The sequence below is a fragment of the Pieris napi genome, chromosome 2 (assembly GCF_905475465.1).
Source record: "Pieris napi chromosome 2, ilPieNapi1.2, whole genome shotgun sequence".
NCBI classification, from domain to species: Eukaryota; Metazoa; Arthropoda; class Insecta; order Lepidoptera; family Pieridae; genus Pieris; species Pieris napi.
Window position 1 is genome coordinate 2,327,697 of NC_062235.1, and position 22,834 is coordinate 2,350,530.

The following is a 22,834-nucleotide window of genomic DNA, read 5'->3' on the forward strand; positions in this document are numbered from 1 at the left end:
CATACACATTATATCACCCGCACTTCATAAGAACTTATAAATCTTTCGTTTATTAAAAGCGATATTAAAAATGTATGAATTCCGGAAGCTCTGGGTCGCGATGCAATATATTTTGATGGCATTCTCAGTGCACCTGTACTCGGTGCGTTGAACACCTGGCCTGCATTATGCTGATAGTTTTTCTACATGTCATATGCGCTTCGCTGTATTTTCATTGAAGGCTTTGTACTAACGTTTGGCCTTTTGTTTTGTCTTTTATAAAAATGACAATATGTATCACTTAAACCTGCAAGAAAATCATTATAATATTTTGTTTGCTTAGCTGTTTCTTAATGTAAAAAAATCGCACAATTAAGCAAATTTAACAATAGTAATCTGTTGTTAATTTTATTGATAAATTATAACGTAACATATTTTTCATAAAGCGTTATTATACGTCGATTTTAAAAAGTAATTTTAATGACAATTATAACGGTGTATTATACTACAAAAATCCAATTATTAACAGAAAATGGATAGTACTCGTAAACAATGGCTGTTCATTAAGGGATAAGGGTGAAGTAATAGGTAACAAATATCGACTCGAAATATAATACTGAACGTTACGAAAGGCGAAATGTGAAGGGTAATATGATAAGCTTGATATAATGCCTTAGAGGTTATATTTGTTAGTGCGCTCTTTTTTGTAGCTTATTTCTTCAATTAGATATTTTTGTGCTCATAATAGTTATTTTATCTGTCTTTCAAATAATAATCAAACCCATTTAAAGAGGGGTTTATTGTCGAGTATTATTACTCGCACGTCAAGTTTATTTAGTTTAAAGTGTTATGACAGAATGAACAAAACATTAAATACTTGATTGACGCTTAGGGTAGGTTTATAAATAAGAGGCTTAATGGTCCGCTTTGTATTCATAGCTCTCGTGACTTTAAAATTAAGTTGTATGGAATGTACGATTTATCTGTTATCGTTTAAGCCGGAATTACATTACGAATTAAGTGGCATGAAATTCATTTCGTGACATTATTTTTACCAACAGTTTCACGTGTAATTCAAGATTTTTGTAATGCATTAATTTTATGAAAGCAAATGAGTTTCATGCCTTGCGCGATTTTCATAATGGAGATGCGGCGTGAAACAAGTGTCGCGAAAGTGCTGTGCGGACGTGTGTATTTTAATGCTAATAAATGAACCACTGAATTCTTATAATAAAGACTTAAAAGTATTTCCAGTTGCTAAAATACGCAGCAAATTAAATTTTAAAGAAACATCTCTTAAGCTACATTGAATATTGAAAATAAAGCTTTAATGCTGATGGGCCATGTTTACTGCGATACTGAGGATGTCGCGACACTAAATATTTTACGAAATTACTTTCGCATATATCAAAACTACTTTAGTCTAACTGATTTCCCATGCATGCCACTAATTTCGTAATTTAAATCCGGCTTTAGGCGAATCCCTTGATTTATCGCTTTTTTATGCCAGCTGCAAATCGTCGACTTTTGAGCCTTAGACATGGTTGTTATTTCAAATTGTTTCTCAGATAGAAAATTGCCCTGAGTGCTTTACCAGGAGTCAAAGGGACGATCTCAGGGTAAAGTGAACCATTTAAATACTGCTCGTATATTAAATTAAACCTAATACCGTATTAATATGAACATACAAATTGAATAAACAGTTATAAAACTTTTCAAATGAAATTTAATCAAGCGTGTATCCGCGGGCGCTACGAGCGTAGCACATTGCTACGATATTATGTTAAGTGATGGGAATTTTGTTTAAACATTTGACAGGTTATTGCTTTTGTAAGATAAATATTTTTTTTTAAATAGGTAGTACAAAGCAGCAATAACTAATACACTCCGCATTTTGGTGATCGTCTGTACAGTAAGGCGGTCAGTACGATACTGAAACGAGCCACGCTGAGCCTCAGCGCTGATGAACTACGCGCTGATCTATGAGCGCTGACGGTGAGCGTGAGACTAAATTCAGCCACAGAGATAACTTTAAGTTTAAACTGAGTCATATTTGTCTGTCATCAAGGTGTTTAAGTGATTAAAAAAAAAATTACAATGAAATAATTATAATACACATTCTGAACTCTAGTTTAAAGTAGAACTCCTTGGTAGGGCATAGGCCTACTCCAACCCCTTCTAAAGTTATCTTTCTTGCGGGGTCAATGTGCCGCCGGCCAGCTGCACCAGGTCGCCGGAAAAATGCCGCTGCGGGCGTCTTCGCACTCTCAACCCGTTGCGTAGATGCCAATGTAGGATTCGTTCACCCCACCGATTGTCTTTAGCTCTAGTGACATGTACGACCCACCTCTATTTTAGCTTACATGCTAATTCAACAGCAACTTCTTATTCTACTGTTTCGTCTTATTCCGTCACAAACGTTAAAGACTGCTTAATCCGCGACTAAAATCACAAAAAATTGTGTAAATTTAAAATCTTTTTTTTACCTTGTTGTACACCATATATATACATATTAATAATACAATGGGCATTTGGCAGTAAGCTCAACTGATGTTTAGCCCATATATACTATTAAGTTGCGTTTTTTTTTCTTCAATTCTTTGGAAATAATATCAAATTCTTAAACGGTTTAACGACAGGAGTAAAAATACTTATAAACATAGAATTTACCTCTTGCTTATAAATCATTTGACAAATGTACAAAGCTATTAGTAAACCGGCGACAGTGTAATGATCTTCTCTGGTTTACGTCGGTCCGTTGAACTATTCTTTTAAAATTTTTACTCAGTATGCATTTTTATGAGGTATTCATATTTTAATTAAAGCTGTAGTTTATATCCATACAAATAATATCACCATCATTTGATACGTTATATATATTGATTTAAATGATGATTGATATAAATAATACGAGTTTGGCAATTTAAATATCCTCGAGCTTGCCATAATGTCTATAACGAATAATGACCGTCATAGTCTTCTGCTAATTATTATTATCAAAATTGCACAGACTAATCTTAAATTCAATGTAGACCTAAATCTATGAAAATAAAAACTCTAAATCTTTTATTTTTATAAATTACCTAGAGAGTGAAAAATATGCATAATTTAAAATTATCGCTACATCGGTTAAAACAATTCTAATATCTACTACGATTCTAACACGTAATCTATAGACGTGATCTAATCTTTTAGATCTACACTTATCTGGGTTAACGCAATATCACAGTAAACACGGTAAACACGCAGAAGGTAAAATTTATAATTTAACTAGCAGACTGGCCATAGTAGCAAACTATTCAAGGGAAACGGTAGGAGACCACCAGTCATGGGGACCACCATGCTTTTTTGGTGGTTATGCCATTACATTGTAGCTTATTTGAAACGTTGGTACTTTTAACACAGCGCCATCTGTTACAATTGTGACTATCAAGTAATAAACAAATATTTTGCAATAAAATGATATTACGGGTATAAATTGAGATATCCTATAAGTAATCGTATATAGTAAGCTATCCATATATCAAATACAAATTTGATTGATATCGGTTCGGTAGTTTAGGAGTGCATAGCGGAAAAACAACGTGACACGTAATTTATATATGCATATTAAGATTGATACTAAAGAATTAAACAGCCACATCATTATAAAAAACATTAACAAAAATCCGTCAACTATCGACGAGATCGCATTAGTGAGACATTAAAGCGGGTGAAAAAAATAAAGATGAACATTAAGAGTTATTTTTAATGAGTATAAATTTATTTTATTTTTATTTATTTATTTATTCTATATATCATCCTAAATAGAAAAAAGTTGGCGTGGTGGAAACACAAACTGGACACAGTTTTTCCGTCCACCAGGTCGTCGAAAATACTTAAATAATTAACCTATTACACACTCAGGCCAGTGACACACTTTACAATATAACACCCCCACCAATAAACCATAAAAATTGCACGAACAACATTTCTCGTTCGAATACAGGATGTGTATTTGAATTTACATATTCGAACATGAACTAAATGACGACGTCCTACTTTTAGTTATGCATAATTTGTAATTGTTTGACTTATAAAGTAATTTTTTAATTTAAATTTGATATTGTTTCCTGTTACATTAGCAAATAGCGCAGCCGGTAAAGAGGTACTAATACTCGTAAGGTATGAAAGGAAGCTTACCTAAGTGGAATAAGTCAAGTGCATCTGTTTTGCCGTGGGCAAAAGTAAGAAACACCTTATAATTTTAGGTTCCTTAATGAAAGTGATGTAGAAAAATTAAACCAACTTAAGGTGACAACATTATTTACTGATTTATCTATCTTAATATCCACACGCGTGGATCTTAATCTCAAAAACTTCCGAGAAGATTTTGATGAGTATTGCATTGTTCCCTAAAGTAGAACATAGATATACCTATTTTAAAAAAAGATATAGTTTGGATGACTTATTTTCCGATAAATCTGCAGACATACACACTAACGAAAGAATGTACAATTCCAACATCACATACAAGTCAAAAGTCTCGTTTTTTGTAGTTAGTTAATAAACTTCAGTCCCTTTAAAATATAGTATCCCATAACTGTGAAGTGTCTGCGTGTATCTATGATTATTCATGCGGATCTTTTGTACTCGGCCCCATTGTAGCCCTAATGAGCGATCCGAGCTACGCATTGCAATATTTAGCCTTTACTGAACTCTGAAAAGATGTTCCGGCTAGTGATTAAAGCTATGTAGATTAACTGTTCATGTTTTTTATGGCTGTCTGGCTGTTTGAATATACGATTGAGGAATTATTCCTTAGGCATACGCATTCGCACGTTGCAAAGGAGTTTTGCATGGCGTGTGATTTGAATTTCATAAGTTTACCAACTTTGTACGTAACATGAGAAAGAAGTAAAGTCCAAAATGCTTTTTGGCAACTTTCATGTACTCTGTTTACAACAGAGCTTGTGCGGCTTGTGAAGTGGGTGAAAAAGCTAAAGCTTGCAAAAAAAGGGTCTAGGCTCCGAATATGATTTTCTCCTATTCGATGTCGAGACCCTTGGTCCTTGGGGTCATAGTGCTATAAGGCTTATTAAGGAAATAGCTAAAAGTTTTGTCGACATCACAGGAGACCGAAGAGCTAGCAGCTACCTCGGACAAAGACTTAGTCTAGTAATTCAAAGCGGGAACGCTGCCAGTATCTTCGGAACCTTGCCTAAAGGGACTCCTTTTAATAATATATTTTAGTTTATATATTTTAAGGTTCGTTATTATTTTTATTGTTCTTTTTTTAGTATTTATAAGCTAGGTTAAATTATCAACTTAATTACTAACATTGATGAATATATTGATATATTATTTACATAGTTTTAATATTTAGTACACGTAGATATACCGAAGTACACTATAAAAGATAGTAGACTTACCTAGACTAGAAAGAAGCACCTGCCGAGTACTCAATTTGTCAAAACTTTATACTCTTAACTAAGTCTGTTTATAACAGAACATTATTTTGCAAAGCTGAAAGTAAGTTTAATCTATACGAACAATTCCCGAATATTGTTTAAGCTTTAAACAAAGTTGCTTCATGCCTCAACATTACACAGAAATTTTGCGAAATTTTTGTGGCTGACAAAATTGTTTTCAAACTATTTATAAACATAAATAGTTTTAAATATTTTCGCTATACACTCCGCATTATTTCATTCATACATATTATGTCGATTCAGATTCGAGAGAGATTCAGAAATATAAGTAGTAATGTCAGACAAGTTCATTATTTAAAAAAAGGCGCCGACAGATAGAAAAATTATTAAAAAGTTAATAATAGTCAATAATTGTAGTAAAAAAACTATATTTTAACTATGGATAAGATTCAAAGTCGACACTTAGAGAAAAGTATGACATAACTAGAAGGCGTAAAAGTTGATGATTTAATACACAGAAGCAATACCTAGTCTCTAACACAATCAAAACCTGTAGAACTTCAGCTAAAATCATATAAATCTACTATTGAAATAACTCAAAATGACGAAATAATTGGTATAACTTTTATTTGTTATTCAGAAGATTCACAGCACAATACTGTTATATATATATATATATATATAACATTGTCGGCCAATTACAAATTTTTACAAATAGTTTTTTTTCCATAAAACACGAAGGTAAACATGCCAAATATTTTATCGTAAAACAAAAAAGAAAAGAAAAAGCAGAATTTAGTTAGTTGACAATCAAAGGTTATCAATGCACTTCATTCATCATGGTTGAAATAATTGTACATACATGATGTTCTTAATATAAAGATATTACTTGGACAATATTATATTATTATTATCTGGGATTCAAATGGCGGTAATAGGATAATACAAACATTCGCTTGCACAAAAGATTCGTATTATCAAAATTTCATTACGTACGAACATAACCCAGTCCAGAAAAATAACATTTCCACAAACTAGGAAGTTCCGAGAAAGATAACATAACGTTTATGACATGGTCTGTTAGAAGTAGGATAAACATAGATGATATAAAAATAAACCTGATTTACCAACACGTTATCGTGATATTACGAGATTCTTAATTAGATAAAAATAATTTTATTCTTTTATGTAATAGGAGGCAAACGGGCAGGCTCATCTGATTTTAAGTGATACCGCCGTCCATGGAAAATCACATTGCGGGAGGCTCACAAGTGTGTTGTCGGCCTTTTAAACTTTGTACGCTCTGGACCCTAAGTCGAATTGGTTCGGAAATACTTCAGTTGGCAGCTGGGTCCACATAGTGGTAGTGCGCGGCAAAATCTGCCTTAAGAAACGCTCAGTTGTGGAACGACGGACGTCGAGGTGATACGGATGGTATTTTGTATTCTACCTTGACTTCCGTGGTTTCTAATAACCTTAAACTGACTTCAAGAGAGGTTTTATAGTGATTTGTTTTAAATATGATTTTTTTCATAAACAGATAACCCTTATACCTATAAATACCAAAGATTTTATTAAGGTTAAACCAAATAGCTATCCTAGTGGAAAAGAAACAGTAGATTTTATAAGTTAGTCCTAGTTACTACAAGAACTATTGTATAACATCAGGAATAGATAGTAAATCATTTTTCATCTTATGCCGACGTGATGGAAAACTTTCCTTTGTAAAGACAAATATTTTGAAGTGTAGAGTTTATGAAGTTAGCTTGTAGAAGTAACATGAGATCTGATAAGTTTTTGACAATGTTAGCAAGAACGCCATCCGGTCTCTTTTGGCAACATTTTACCTTTTTGGTGTGTTATTCATGTTTGATATTCTGTTACTATATACTCTATATTTTATTTATTTAAATAAAACCTAAACATAACAATCAAAAATACTAAAATTCTATATTGTAAAATTAAAACAAGTTTACAAAGTTTGGTCCTTATGTCAGTGTACCTTTAACGCTGGCAGCATTTACTCGCTGTATTGCGATACTTATTCATTGAGCGAGGAAAGCACCAGCTCTGGGGTCACCGGTATACTCTATATTAGATCGAATTCAAGTATTAGTATTTTTGGTAGGACTGGTAGCTCATCCTTGTTTGCCTTAATATCAGACGCAGAAATGTGATAACAAAATAAAACAAACAAAAAAAAATAAAGTTAAAAAAATTTGGTACACATCTAGGCAAAAGCTAGTCTAATAAAAAGCGCGTGTGTCTGTGCAAGATACTTTTTTAATTCAGTAAAATATCAGGTGCTCGTTTCTCTATTCTTTATTTTTTTAAATTATGAAATCTTATTATTTTTCCATAAAAATTATGGAGAACTATACAACTCCAGTTTTTGTGCTCTGCTGGCAAAAATAGCCTTGTTGAAAATGATGATATATTTCGTATTCGACGTTTAATAGTTCTAGCAAACTCCGGTGAGAATTTCATGCATAACTACCTTTATTGTATTAACAAACAAGCAAAGTTACTTGTCGCTTAGCCACGTTCATTATAACACAATTAGGACGCGACTGAATGCTTCATCTATATAGATAGATGAATACAGCGGGTGCCGTGAAATTAAACGGAAATCGAAAGCTGTGGCTTGCGGTTGTAGCAACTAAGGACAATTTAAAGATATAGCAGAGCGATAAATGTATTTTATACGAAGTTTACTCTGCTTCAGTCGTTTCCTATACGTTTCTGTATTTTTCCTGAGTCAGCGGAAATTTTAGAACTTATTATTAACAATTCAATTGAATCAGGGTGAATACTTTACGCTAAGTGTCATACTAATCCGTGCTACTTGTAGTGACTGGTCGGACTTGAATTCGCGTATGATGGTGATGGTGATGTTAGTTATTTCGACTATGTATTTGCGTGTTGTTCCCACGAGAATGTACGTGCGTGCTCCTATTTCACTATGCCTCCTGCTGATAGAGGACAAAACTTTGTTTTTAATTTATTTTATTATTATTTATTTCTTAAGAGGTCATGTGGAACATGGTGTAATGGTTGCAGCTCCTTACAAACAGTGTGTAAAATAAAAAAAACTTGGCGATTAAAAAGAGTGGCGGAGAGTTTATTGCCAGTTCTTCTCTTCCGTTCTACGCCCTTGATTTTGAATTGAGAACTGGCAGTTAATGTAAAATTAGAAGCATTTCATATATATTTATTTTTGACGTTCATAAGTGTACTTTTTATTACCGCGATAGATAGCGATTGTGTCGCTGTCTCAACTGTTAAGTGTCAAATGTCAGTTTAAAGCTGTATAAATTGTATACCTTCAAATTACCCACAGTTAGGTGAATGTTAATGTTACGCTACAAAATACATGGGTAAGGGTGCGTACAGACTATGTAACATATATTATATAACTTGTGTTTTATAACACGTCCACATTATTTAACCTTGTTATTCAACATTATAACATAAAACAATACTGTACACATTAGAATAACAATGCAATATAACCATTTTAAATAACAAAAGAAAAACAAAAAAACGTAAATGCTGGGTTCGTCCTAGCATACATATCAATAACATGTTATTATAACATGTTTTATAACATTCAGTGTCCACATTATCTGAAACATGTTGTATAGCAATGTTGTATAACATGTTATGTTATATAGTCTGTACGCACCTTAAGATCTAATTTTGCCTTTAAGTTCATAGTTGGCATAATAAAATATATATTTAATAATATCTTAACGAAATTATTTCTTATGCTGAAATTTATTATGATTATTGTCATTTGTTTAGTTGTATCATATGCCTAAAATTATATATGAACAAAAAGCATATAATAGATGGAAGCAACAGAATAAGATTACTAATTGTATTACAATTAGTTTTAAGCATAAAATATTACAATTTAATTAAAAGTTTATCATTGTCCACAGTTGTGCGTGCATCACCAGAACCTCGGAAGATGAGCATTCTGGAGCCGCAGCATCATGTCGAGTTCACCAATGATACTGGCGTGATCCTTACCTGCTCCACGAGGGGAGCATACCAGGTATTTATTTCCTTTTTTTAAGTATTACTGTCAACTAACTAACAATGCTAGAAGGCTGACAGGTGCACGGTTTTTATATGGAATATTGATTTATGGAGAACGAAAAACGAACATAATCTAACATAAAATTCTCGTGTCACAATGTTCGTTCCCATACTCCTCCGAAACGGCTTAACCGATTCTTATGAAATTTTTAATGCATTCAGTAAGTCTGAGAATCGACTACTATCTTGCATCCCCCTAAATGTTAAGGGTGGTCTACCTCTAAATTTTTATTGTATTCACACCTCTACGATTAACCCCTATTTTTTATTATAGTAGATAGTTATTTTTATTGAACTAAAAAAATGTTTCCTAGAAATAATATACACGGCAAAACAAAGGTTTGCCGGGTCAGCTAGTAATCTATATAAAGAAAATTAGAGTTGTTACCTTTTATTATCTGGTAATTTTGTTGAATCATATAAATGGTGGGAATGTTTTCCAAAACATCAGGGAGCGTTTAAGTATTACGTAACGTATTTTGGGAGGGGGGGGGGTCCTTTTGTAAAACGTTACGATGCGGGGCGGGGATTAAATTACGCGTTATTGTTAATATTTTTTTCGACGTACATTACACCACATAATAGTAACTAGAGTCACTAGGTGGTCACGAAACGTTTTACTATACTTGGGTACAGTACTGTACTTGGGTACTGAATAACGTTACGGCGAGTTACATGGGGGGGTCAATAATCTTCAAAAATTGCATTACGTAATACTTAAACGCCCCCTCAGCTGTTTATCATTTATCTAACAGAATTTGTATTCTTTCCTTAACAATAAACAAATAAAATAGATTCTGGAAAAAGTTTTCAACTTTGCCAATCTTATTTATTCGTTCCCTATTTCACGTAAACGTGGCAAACGTATTACCAAACATACTAATTCCGTATTCCAAGTGTAACCAAAGTCAAATATAAATAAAGTTTCACCATTCAGCTGGGTTCGGGAAGTTTACGGTCGTTGAGACCAACCGGGAAATAAAGATATGCGCCGAGTCTTTCGCTAAATAGAACCGATAGCCGGGTAAAGTTCGACTTTCGTTGTCTGGCTTGTAAGTTTGGAATTAAACGTATACAATACAAGACAAAATAGGTTTTTTATAGATACCACAACCACAGTGAATTACACGGGTTTTAGTATGTGATTCTGATAATATTCTAGAATACCGTCAGTCCACGGATAAAAAATATATTCAATCTATCTCTATAACCTTATATAGAGGTAGATTGAATATATTTTTGATTGAATAGATTTATCTCTATAACCATGAGCAGTGTTGCCCTAGTGGCTTCAGCGTGCGACTCTCATCCCTGAGGTCGTAGGTTCGATACCCGGCTGTGCACCAATGGACTTTCTTTCTATGTGCGCATTTAACAGTCGTTCGAACGATGAAGGAAAACATCGTGAGGAAACCGACATGTCTTAGACCCAAAAATTCGACGGCGTTTGTCAGGCACTCGAGGCTGATCACCTACTTGCGTATTAGATTGAAAAATGATCATAAAAGAGATTCAGAAATCTGAGGCCAAGAGGTTGCAGCACCACTGATTATTATTATTATAATCTCTATAACCTTATATTCTTAGTTTATTCAAGGCGTTGATTTTCCAAACTTTATCCCTCTATAATAACTACATGGTCTACTGGGGTGTTGAGAAATCAAACAACCATAGTTTTAAACTAGCAAAGTTTTCCTTCGTTAAGGTCCTCTGTACCTTCAAACATCCTAAAGCATAGAAAATTAGTAGAAACAAACTCAATATAAACACACTACGCACTCACACATACATCACATTGAAGTACATAGAAGTGTTTCCACATCTAAGCGAAATATATTGTTTTTTGTCTTGGCAATATATTATGTTATAGTCCTTTACCTGTGTTCTAACACAAAGAATTGAGCCGAAAACCACAAAGTTATCTAATAAAATATTCAAAACCTGTTCCCTAATGATCGTATATACTGTTGTGATATCAAATCGTTAAGCTGTCAAAACTTAACAGACAGGCAGGATTAGACAGCGAATAAGATAGACAGTAAGCTTTCTATATCCAGGCTTATTATATACACAAATTTTTATTTAAAGAAAACACTTTTTTACCGGATTCAAGTTACGTTTTATTATAAACTTACAATTATTTTACATATTTTTTGCTTTACAGCGTGCGTCGTCACGGTGGCACGCTGTAAATCACGCGAAACGTCGGAAAAATTATGTAAAATAATTGTAAATTTATCTATACTAATATTATAAAGAGGAAATATTTGATTTTTTGTTTGTTTGAAATGAATAGGCTCCGAAACTACTGGACCGATTTCAAAAATTCTTTCACCGTTGGCAAGCAACACTATTCCCGACATAGGCTATGTTTTATTTTCAAAAAAATTTGGGATGCTTACTAAAACTTGAATTATCTAACCAAAGATGTAAAAAAAAAACAAAAACTTCCTTCAATCGCGTGCGCTGCGAAAACTATTAATGATAGAACAAAATGATGTATTAAAATTTTTCAGGACACATCACTATCTATAAAAAATGTCACGACAGCATGTCTCTATCTTTGATAGTTACGTCACAATAAGCGTCCTTTTATTATTAAAATACCACCGCTAGAAAAGGCTATTTATTCGTACCTAGGTATTGATCCTTATCAAAATAAATACCAACGTTTCGCATAAGGTACAATTGATTGGCATAACCACCAAAAAAGCATGGTGGATTGGTGTTCTCCTGCCGTTTCTCTTGAATAGTTTACTACTATGTAATATAACAAAAAATTTAGCCACAGCAACGCTTGGCCAAGTCTACTAGTAAATAATACATAACTTCAATCCGGTAAAAAGGTGTTTTCTTTCAATGTGTAAAAGTTATGTCAATAAAAGACAATACTTGAATTTTTTTATACTTATATTAGTAATATGTTTTAAATATAATATCGATTTACATGACTGTTAAACAGAGTGGCAGAGAGGTACTTCTCAGTTCCGATCAACGCCCTTGTTCGGAGAACTGGCAGTTTTTTTTTTCTGCGGGTACTTGCAATCAGCCCTAAGGCTATGAGCGATTGTTCTATGGTGCTGTCATGCGGAGTGACTTTCCATTGGAAGCATCTACTCATCTGTCTAGAGCTACTAACGGTCTTCTAGCTCTAGAATATGGTGACGTTTTAGTCGACTCACATACTGTCTAATGGTGAGTTGGCGAGCAAGTTCATTTGGAGAACTGGCAGTAAATGTAAATTTAAAGTCAATTCTTTGTTTTGGTGTTCAAAAGTGAGCAATTGTTGTTTATATATCTGTACAATGGACCAAAATGGGCGTCAAAGTGCGGAAACTGAGTCCACACTACACACTACAAACTTATATAAGTTGATTTTTATATGCTATGCTTACATGTTCAAGAACACACTAGTCTAAGACAAGAAACTCAACCGTACTTATATATAAGAGATAATATCTATCATCTCACCTCATCCCTGAGGACGTAGGTTCGTGCTAATGGACTTTTTGTCTATGCCCATATAACACTCGCTCATACGGTGAAGGAAAATCCAATCACTGACGATATGTTTTATAGATAAAGCTGATATTACTTGTTTATGAAATAAAAACATTCCAAGTAACGATTATTATTATTACGATTTTAGTAACGGTTTTTATAAACAACATTTATTATGAAAAAATGAAATTAATACCTTTAACAACAAAATAAATTTTCATGTTCCCAACATTACCAATTCCTGAAAGGCCGGCAACGCACTCGCGAGCACTCTGGCATTGAGAGTGTCCATGGGCGGCGGTATCACTTAATATCAGTTGAGCCTCCTGCCCGTTTGCCCCCTGTTCTATTACCAATTCTTGAAAGGCCGGCAACGGACTCGCGAGCCCTCTGGCATTGAGAGTGTCCATGGGCGGCGGTATCACTTAATATCAGTTGAGCCTCCTGCCCGTTTGCCCCCTGTTCTTGAAAGGCCGGCAACGCACTCGCGAGCCCTCTGCAATTGAGAGTGTCCATGGGCGGCGGTATCACTTAACATCAGTTGAGCCTTCTGCCCGTTTGCCCTGCGATTCTGTAACTCACTTTTCGAACTCACACAGCGGTTTTCGCATCGGCGGTCGCTCTCAAATCAGTCGTGAAGCAGTCATTTTATGTTTTGGCATTCTGATAAACAATAAACTACGAGCTCCCACCTTTTAATCGCAGGGATGTTCTATAAAAAAAAATTGCGAAAGCTTTAAAAACGTTATTTAATTTTCAAAATTCATATCACGTTGTGAAATCCTTTCTAATATATCCAAATAGGATTCGATTTATTCATTGTCGTAAATTATTCAACAAATACATCTTAGGCGTTCGACTAGTACTTAATATTCCTGAGGGTGCTTCTTAACCTCGCTTGTCAAAACACGATTAATTTCTAACTTGACAGGTAAAGTTTATAATAAACAATAGACTATTTATTGGCTCTCAAGAGTCTATGGTATAACGATTGGGAAATTAAGTTTAGTGTCTTTGTTTATTGTAACTAAATTTATACTGTTATTTAATTTAATTATTAATTTATATACGCTTTTGTTATTCTTTAGAACAGCAAAAATATAGATGGTTAGCTACGTACTTTTTTATACATAAAGACAATAATAAAGCATAAAGAAACAAAAAGAAACACTTAATTTATTATATTTTTTATTATTTATATTTTTCCTTAAAAGGTTGCCTGGAAGATTTCACTCGAAAGCAATAAGGCCGCCCGTTGTCCTCCTTATGATTAAACAATTTATTTATTTCGTACTCCTAACAGCTAACAAAAATTATATATAATAACAAACAATTACACTAAAAATATAGCCAGACATGGAATACATAATATTCAACTACACAAAGGTACAAAAATTTACAAAAGGAAACAAACAATAAAAAAATATTCAATACATCTATCTAAGTAATAATTTGGCTGTGTTGTGTGTTGGTGTAAACGTGAGGGTGTGTATGTGGGGTATGCTCATGATGCAGGTGATTTTTCGCTATGGATATTCTTAATACTCCTCTTAACCATATTCCGCGATAGTTTAAACAAGTCAAGGTTTAAATATTGGTCGTAGTATGTCCGTGGTAAACTATAATTTGTTCTGGTTTTTACAATGTCAAATGAATACATAAAGAAAAGAAATAACAAACCGTCGTCTGGGGTAGTAGCACCACTTCTTTTGTTAAGTACCTTCTGACCCTTGGGATGTTGCAGATGGTGACAGTTGACAATCGGTACATTATAGACCTACTTCGTTAGTGATATAAAATTGTATATTTGTAGATTATGTCAATCTCATTAAGCAGTAAAATTAAAGGCATTTTCTTAAATCTTTTTCACAATACAATTACGTACATTAGTATCTACGGATTACTTCTTTATGAATTAATTGTGTTAATACATCTACAATTTGAAAAAAGAAAGCTTTATAAGCATAGTATAAAATCCGAAACAAAAGTAAAGGGGTCACATTATCTAGGGAGGGTAAAAGTGCTAAGTAAAGCGGAGTCATGGCAAACAATCGCAGAATGGAGGTCGCGACAGAAAAACTAATGAACTCGGTGCATTTACGAAATTGAATATTTGTATTTTAGGCTAATTGTTGACTGTTCCTTTATAGACTTTTTGGAAAACGGGAAATGGGTCTCCATGTTAATACTAACTTACATAAATAAATATTGTTTTTGATGCGTCTCTTACTTTATTATAATTAAAAACATACATCTAATATATAAAATTCTCGTGTCACAGTTTTCGTTGCCATACTCCTCCGAAACGGCTTGACCGATTTTGATGAAATTTTTTGTGCTTATCCGGTATCTATGAGAATCGGCCAACATCTATTTTTCATCCCCCTAAATGTTAGGGGTTACCCCTAAATTTTATTTTTATTTTTTAGACAAATTTTTTAATTTCTATTTTTTTATGATACAGCATTAAAAAATACATACAACCCCTAACTTTCACCCCTCTACGATCAACCCCTATTTTTTTATTATAAATGATATACATGGCAAAACGACGTTTGCCCGGTCAGCTAGTACATTATATATTCTTAATAGGTGATGGTTACAGTTGTATTATATAGAAATTCATTATGAATATATATCTCTTTTTGATGAAACAAATAAATCCGGGATTTATATACAAACATAGTGTGAAACAATTAAAAAGAAACCTTTTTCTAAACTCATGTTTTAGAAAAAGGTTTCTTTTTGGTTGGTTAAGCAATGGTTAAAACGATTCTCAACCGACAATTTAAATTTCGTGTACCCTCCCGATACCCCAGGCATCCCATCATCCAATTTGTCCGGCCTTTCAGAAGAACGCGCTTTCGCCAAAACTCACCGATATCCAGATTGATAGCTAGGTCTGGATATCCATAGTTGCTCCCTTCACACTTTTAAATAAATTATCCTTTAATTTTGGTAATTTATGAATCGATATATTTTTTTCCTTCGTGTTTGTTAAGCCTATAAGTGCTTGTTACATTAAATCTTATATTTTATTTTTCTATGTACCAATGTATGTGTGCCGAGCATTGGTAAACTTTTGGAAATAAATAAATAAGTAGACAGCCTTGAATTTTAATTTATACTGTGCTGTTTATTTTTGTATGTGCAATTATCACTTGCACAGTGGAAAATCTTGTTCATAGACCCAACAACGGCGTGTCTGGAACAGAAAGTTGCGCACCTATTTGGCTATAAAAAAAAATTATTAATAAAATAGATGCTAAAATACTGCTACTCCTAAATTATATAAGAGAAGTTTTTAGAATGATTACTTAAGAACAATGAACTCTGGGCGAAAGATTTTATTATTATTTCTTGATTGCTTCATAAATTTAATATCATTCGACAACTCAAGCTTATTTCGTGAAATATACGATTACAATTTCAAGTATTTCACTTCAAAGGCAATACCAAAATATTGTATGAAAATACTAAATCTCTATTGAGTTTTGGTTTAATGAAATACGCTTTGTTGTGTGATGAAAACAGTTCACTTTAGGTATATAGAAATGGAAATTCCACAAAATTGTACAGTTTATGTGTAATATACAAATATTATACAAGTATAACTGAATCAAAAAGTTCTTTAAGTATTGCGTAAAATAACATTAATTTGTGGATATAATAAAACAAATTGCATTAATATCATAAACCATTATTTCAGCTCAAGGGCTTTATATATGTATAATGTATAACAAGAGGGAAACGTGCAGGCTCATCTCATATTAAGTAATACCGCCCATGAACACTTACATTGCCAAAAGGCTCGCAAGTGTGTTGTCAGCCCTTTTTCTAGAAAGAACCTTAGTCGAATTGGTTCAGAAATACTTCAGGAGACAGCTGGTTCGAAATAGTGGTGTGGCGCGGCTAATACTGCCTTAAAAAACAATAAGTTATGGAACGACGGACGTCGAGGAGATACAGAAAGTATATCGTATTCTGCCTTAACGCCCAGTGATGAAACTAAGCTCAGAACGGCTAGCCTTAACATACTCGAATATATATAATTAAAATTACATAATTTAAAGAGTGCAGGTGGTTTTTTTCGCCGCGCCGCTCTCTTGCCTCCGTCAATGTTCCAGCAATTTTGGAGCCAATAGACATCGCAAAGAGGCGATGGCAAGCGGCCGGATGGGACGTCGTTGATCCTTTGGAAAATGGAACGGGCTTTAGTATGGGATGTTACTTGTGTGAAACGTTTGCCCTGTCTCACCTCCGTCTGACAAGCAAAAAAGCTGGGGCCGCTGCAGAGCAAGCAGAAAATAATAAACGCCATAAATATATGAGTCTTTCCTCCAACTTCGATTTTGTTCCCTTTGGAGTACAGACTCTTGGGTCGTGGGGTTCAAGTGCAAAGATGCTTATTAAAGATTTAGGTTGGCGCCTGGATAGTACCGGTCACCCCAGAGCTCATGCTTTCCTCGCTTAACGTTAAAGGTAGACTGCCATAAGGACCAAACTTTTTAAATTTGTTTTAATTTTTTTTACTATCACTTTAGAGTCGAAAATTGTAAATACAAAATAACATGGTTATATATAAGAAAATGTTATCCTAAGCTCTGGAATAAATCAAGCTGTGTATTTGAGGTGAAATTGAAAATATGGCCGTATTTGCATACGAACACAATCCTTTACAAATATGGTAGAAACTATCTCGGTTGCCTCATGTCCTCTTCAAACATACTTCACGATACGCCATGAAATGAATAAAAAGCACATAAAAAAGTAATAGAATTTATTCATTGGCTGCGTTGGAAAATTAAGGCATTAAAGTTTATAGTATTGTCTTAGAATTCAATTTATAGCTTTGTATTGTGCTGCATTGCGTAGATTCAAGCGATTCTATTAAGTTAAATAGGATGAAATCTAATTGAAATCTTTTAAACTGTGTATATACTGTGTAATATCTAATATATAAAATTCTCGTGTCGCGGTGTGTGTAGTTAAACTCCTCCGAAACGGCTCAACCGATTCTCATGAAATTTTGTGTTCATATTGGGTATGTCTGAGAATCGGACAACATCTATTTTTCATCCCCCTAAACGTTAAGGGTAGTCCACCCCTAAATTATATTTTTTTTATTTTTAGATAAAAAAAATGTTTTTGATTTTTTTATGATACAGCATTAAAAAATACATACAACCCCTAATTTTTATTATAAATGATATACATGGCAAAACGACGTTTGCCGGATCAACTAGTTAGATATATTATTTCCGTTTAATTATTGGCGCTACTTCTGTCTTCGAAGACTCTCTCCTTAATGCCTCAGCAAGCATCGGAATACTAGGCGTTGACATATCGAATGACGTTCAGTTTCGTGGTCATTTGCAAGGGAAGGCTAAATTAGCTTTTAAGAAGCTTGGTGTGCTCTACTTCACTGCGGGCCACCGCTTGCATAATAACATTATTCATATAAGTAACCAAGCACACTTATGAATGTCAACAGAAAAGATGTTATTAAATATACTACCAGTTCGCAAGTCTAGGGCGTAGAGCGGAAAAGAAGAAATATCAAGAAACTCTCCGCCACTCTTTTTAATCGCCAAATACAAAATAACAACCGTATCACCTCAACGTCCGTCGTTCAACAACTAAGGGTCCCTAAGGAAGTTTTTGCCGCACACCACCACTATGTGAAACCAGCTGCCCACTGAAGTATTTCCAAACCATTTTGAATCAGGATTCTTCAATAAAAGAGCGATATATATGTATATATCATAGTAATAATATTATTCATGTAATAAGAATATGTTACTTTTCTTTGAAACTATAGGCTTTGATTTAAAAGTTGCAGTTCCCAAATGCACGAGCCAAGTGTACTCATTTGTTTCGCTTTACACTTGCGACACACCTGCCTCATCTATTTCATGTAAAAAGTTCGAAAAGAAATTGTTTTATAAGAACAGATGAGCTTAATAGCAAAGCTGTGTTTGTTTAACGATCTCCGAACAAAACTAAACTTCCATTAAACTGGAAAGTTCAAAGAGAAATATGGAACTTTGATAGGATGATCCCTTTTATTCCTTTTTGCTACAATATGGATTTTATAAAAGTATATAACTGAAATTGATATCTTTGTACCTGTTAATCCAATATATTTTAGTGTCATAATTACGTGTATGTATTTGTACTATATAGAATCATCTATACTAATATAGAAGGGTGATTTTTATATTGAGTTGAAAACACTTAGGAACTAATGTTTCGACCAATACATTTTGTCTTAGTTCATATGTAGAGCAGTGTGAGACGATTCCATAGAACATATTGATGAATCAATGAGCATGAAGATATATTTATTCGATCTAACGAAAATATTTCGATAGAGAGAATGACCAACCATAATATCAATTTTTGTCTGTAATCTGTGGCAGTGTCTTGCTGACCACAACCACTGAAAATTAAAGTTTAAAAGCTATATTTAGTCGCGTAACTTCTTATTATATTTCATTATAGACCCATTCTTATAACATGTTATATAATCGTTCCTTTGTTTTTTTACTATGAAGGTAAATTAACAATTTTGTTTTTTACTAATTTATATTTCTGAGTAAATTGTACACAAGAACAGAGTGTCTTCCCTTTAAAGAGACTGTTAAATATTATTTTTACTAAATTAGGTTACACTTAAATTACTTATTAGTATTAAGTTAAGCTAGATCGTAATGTTAAATGATGTCTTTGTGCAGAGACAATTAAAAAAACAACTTATCAATAATGAAAGTAATTCATGTATTCACTAGTTCACCATGTACGTAGATTCATTACTATCGACTTACTTTAAAATTAATTACTATCAAATGCATTCACCGAAAACCTATTTATAGCTAGCACTATTTACAAACAGACCACATCTCTTGCCTATATTGAACACATAATTATATCTGTGTGCATTACACCATGTCTAAATTTGCCTGCAGCGTGGACGTGTCAAAATTAAACCCTTTGGCTATAAAGGGTTATTAAAAACGCATTCCCCTTTGTTAATTCAACCTTATTGCTTAATTATGGAACTTCATAGGTTTGTTGGTGCATGCATCAAAGTGCATTGAGCACAAAGGACTGGTCATTATAATAAAAAGTCAATCAACTGTTAATACAATTTGTCTTCTATTACTAGGGCTTTGATTTGGTTGAAAGTAATTGTATATATATGTGAATATGTGAGAACCATGTATCTATATAATAATTTAGTTATCTGCTGCATTTTTTTTATAACACCATGCGCCTATTTTATTTTAGTATAGTAGTTTGTTTTGTTCTAGGTACATGGTCTTAACTATCAAATCAATTTATACAAAATATTGTAAAAACTAATCTAAAAGAGTAAGTATAGAGTTTGTGGTCCATTCTCCTCCATATGAAACTACATTTTGGAAGGGGCAACTAGAGTCATTTTGACCCTAGTAGCTAGTAGTACGTAGTAGTACTAGTAGTAACTAGCAGATTTTGTGCGGTGGAAGATAGCGGTATTTCAGTAGGGAAAATATCTAAAACGCTTTTTTTTAAAACTTCCGCTAATAAAAAAAATATAAATACAAAAATTTTACTTAAATATAGATAATATATTTAAGTAAAATTTCGTAGGAAAATTATTAACGCATTTGGCACGCACATTAAACGGGTATCATTGTTAGAACTCTGTTATCTTCGCCACCGTTCCTTTTATATTTAATTAACCCTGTAACCATAGTAACAATCACTGTATTTTAATCGACGTTTTATAAGGCTCGTGTTCCAATCCTGACTCTTTCTTTGACTCCATAAGCACAGACCACAAACCTTTAAAATCATCAATAAAAAAAGTATAAATAAGTGTATACATGGGACATCAAAATGCACAAACAGCGTCATGGGTAATAATTAAATTATATCTGGTTAGTTTCAGATATATATTCTAGTTTGTAACCACAACTAAAACTGCGAAAGACCCGGAAATAAGTTCGCTCAATTCATTTATGTCACGTAACATTTATTAAATCGCGGACTCCGTTCCATGGGAGATGGGATATTTAATATAAATTGTACTGAGGGATGACAAAGCATACAGCTTAGAACAGATTTATTGTTGGCGGACCAATTATTCAGCGTAGCTGTAGAATGTATTGTCAGTGCCTTGCGAACGAACGCATTGTGGTTTCTTCGCTACGAACACACGAGATTGCATTTGTTAACATAATCAGCTATACAATCATTTTACAGTGTTCTAATCTGCAATAATCCTTTTGTTAGTACTATTGTTGTAATGTAATGTATTGTATTGTATTGTATTGTATCTTCTGTCGATCCGAAGTGGTGGAGGCCTGATGACCTGTAACACAGGTACTATTACCTTTAGCAGGCATCAGTCTCACACAGACTAGCTTTTTCCATAAACAGAAGTATAATATAACTGTCACTTCCTTATGTCCTAAGTTTAAGTTTTTGTGAGAAAATAAATAAATAAATAAATAAAATAAATAAATAAATTGTTGTTCTGGTTTACGTTACGTACGATTACGAGGGCTTGAGCTGAAAACAGAACAAAGATCGGAATAAAATGTTTAAAGAATTTATTTCTCATCTAAAAAACAATGTATTTTATTAACATGAGAAATTTAATATGTATATACGAGATACACGTCGCCATCAGCCGTCCCAATTTTAGTCTACTAGGTTCGCTCTGGTATGTATCTTTAATGCGCTTTTGAATAACAATAACGGATTAATAAGGCTGAAACTATATGAGTGTATATTTTTTTCTAAGTATGTAATTATAAAAAGTTATTAAAATTCATTTTGCATTTGTTTTATTGTATACTAACACAATTTTAAATCACTTTTGACAAATTTTTAATTTCGAAGTAGTAGTAGCCATTTACGCTTAGAAACATATATTGCGATTAATTGTTATTTATATAGATTGTGATGATTTATTGAGGAATAACACAAGACCTTGGTTTTCACACATCTCAATGTGATTGCTAAGAAATTAAACTTGCAAGCAACTTTTAATTCAATTTAGATTTTAGTTTCGGAGTCCCTTTAATTAATGTGTAACTCGTAATATAACAAAAAGCACATTCCAATAAGACATCTTACAAAATGTTATTTAATCTATTCTCATACAAGAATCATTTATCACGTTTCCTGAACGTAAATTAAGATTGATGAAGGTAAGATATTTTTATATGAAAAATATGTTTATTCTTCGCAATCATATTTAAACACATTGTATTTATATAAAGAAAGTTGTACTACCAAGATACTGGTATGTGTCATTCTAATTTGATATTACGTAAAAATCTTTTATAATATCAAAGTTACTCGCTCAGTTAAAATAATATTTAATTTCATATTTAATACCTATTTAAATTGGTATGTAATATGGCAGTCTAGTCAGCCTACTTATAGTTCAATATTCAGTCATAGATTATAGTATATAAAATGTTACTAAGTGTTATATTTGTATTTGTTATACACACAGCTAACTCCTCAGACTTTGAAATAAATTTTCTTTATTTTTATAATTTTACTGGGTGACCCGGCATGATCACGTTGTTTTGCCATGTACATATATTATTTCTAGGAAACTTTTTTTTAGTTCAATAAAAACTATCTACTATATTAAAAATAGGGGTTGGTCGTAGGATGTATGTATTTTTGTATGCTATATTACAAAACATAAAAGCAAAAAAAAATGTCTAAAAAATAAAAAAGTTTTTTGGGGTGGACACCCCTTATAACTTAAGGGTTTGAAAGATAAAAAGTAGCCGATTCTCAGACTCACTGAATATGCATAAAACATTTGA

General features: G+C 33.0%; 1 protein-coding gene across 1 annotated transcript in view; it reads left to right on the forward strand.

The window, feature by feature from the left end:
* Positions 1-22,834, forward strand: part of LOC125056929 (Down syndrome cell adhesion molecule-like protein Dscam2) — a 169,924-nt gene that overhangs the window by 79,668 nt on the left and 67,422 nt on the right. The window contains exon 3 of the mRNA XM_047660293.1: positions 9,335-9,450. Coding sequence (XP_047516249.1) covers positions 9,335-9,450 — 116 coding nt within the window. The remainder of the gene's footprint in view (positions 1-9,334; positions 9,451-22,834) is intronic.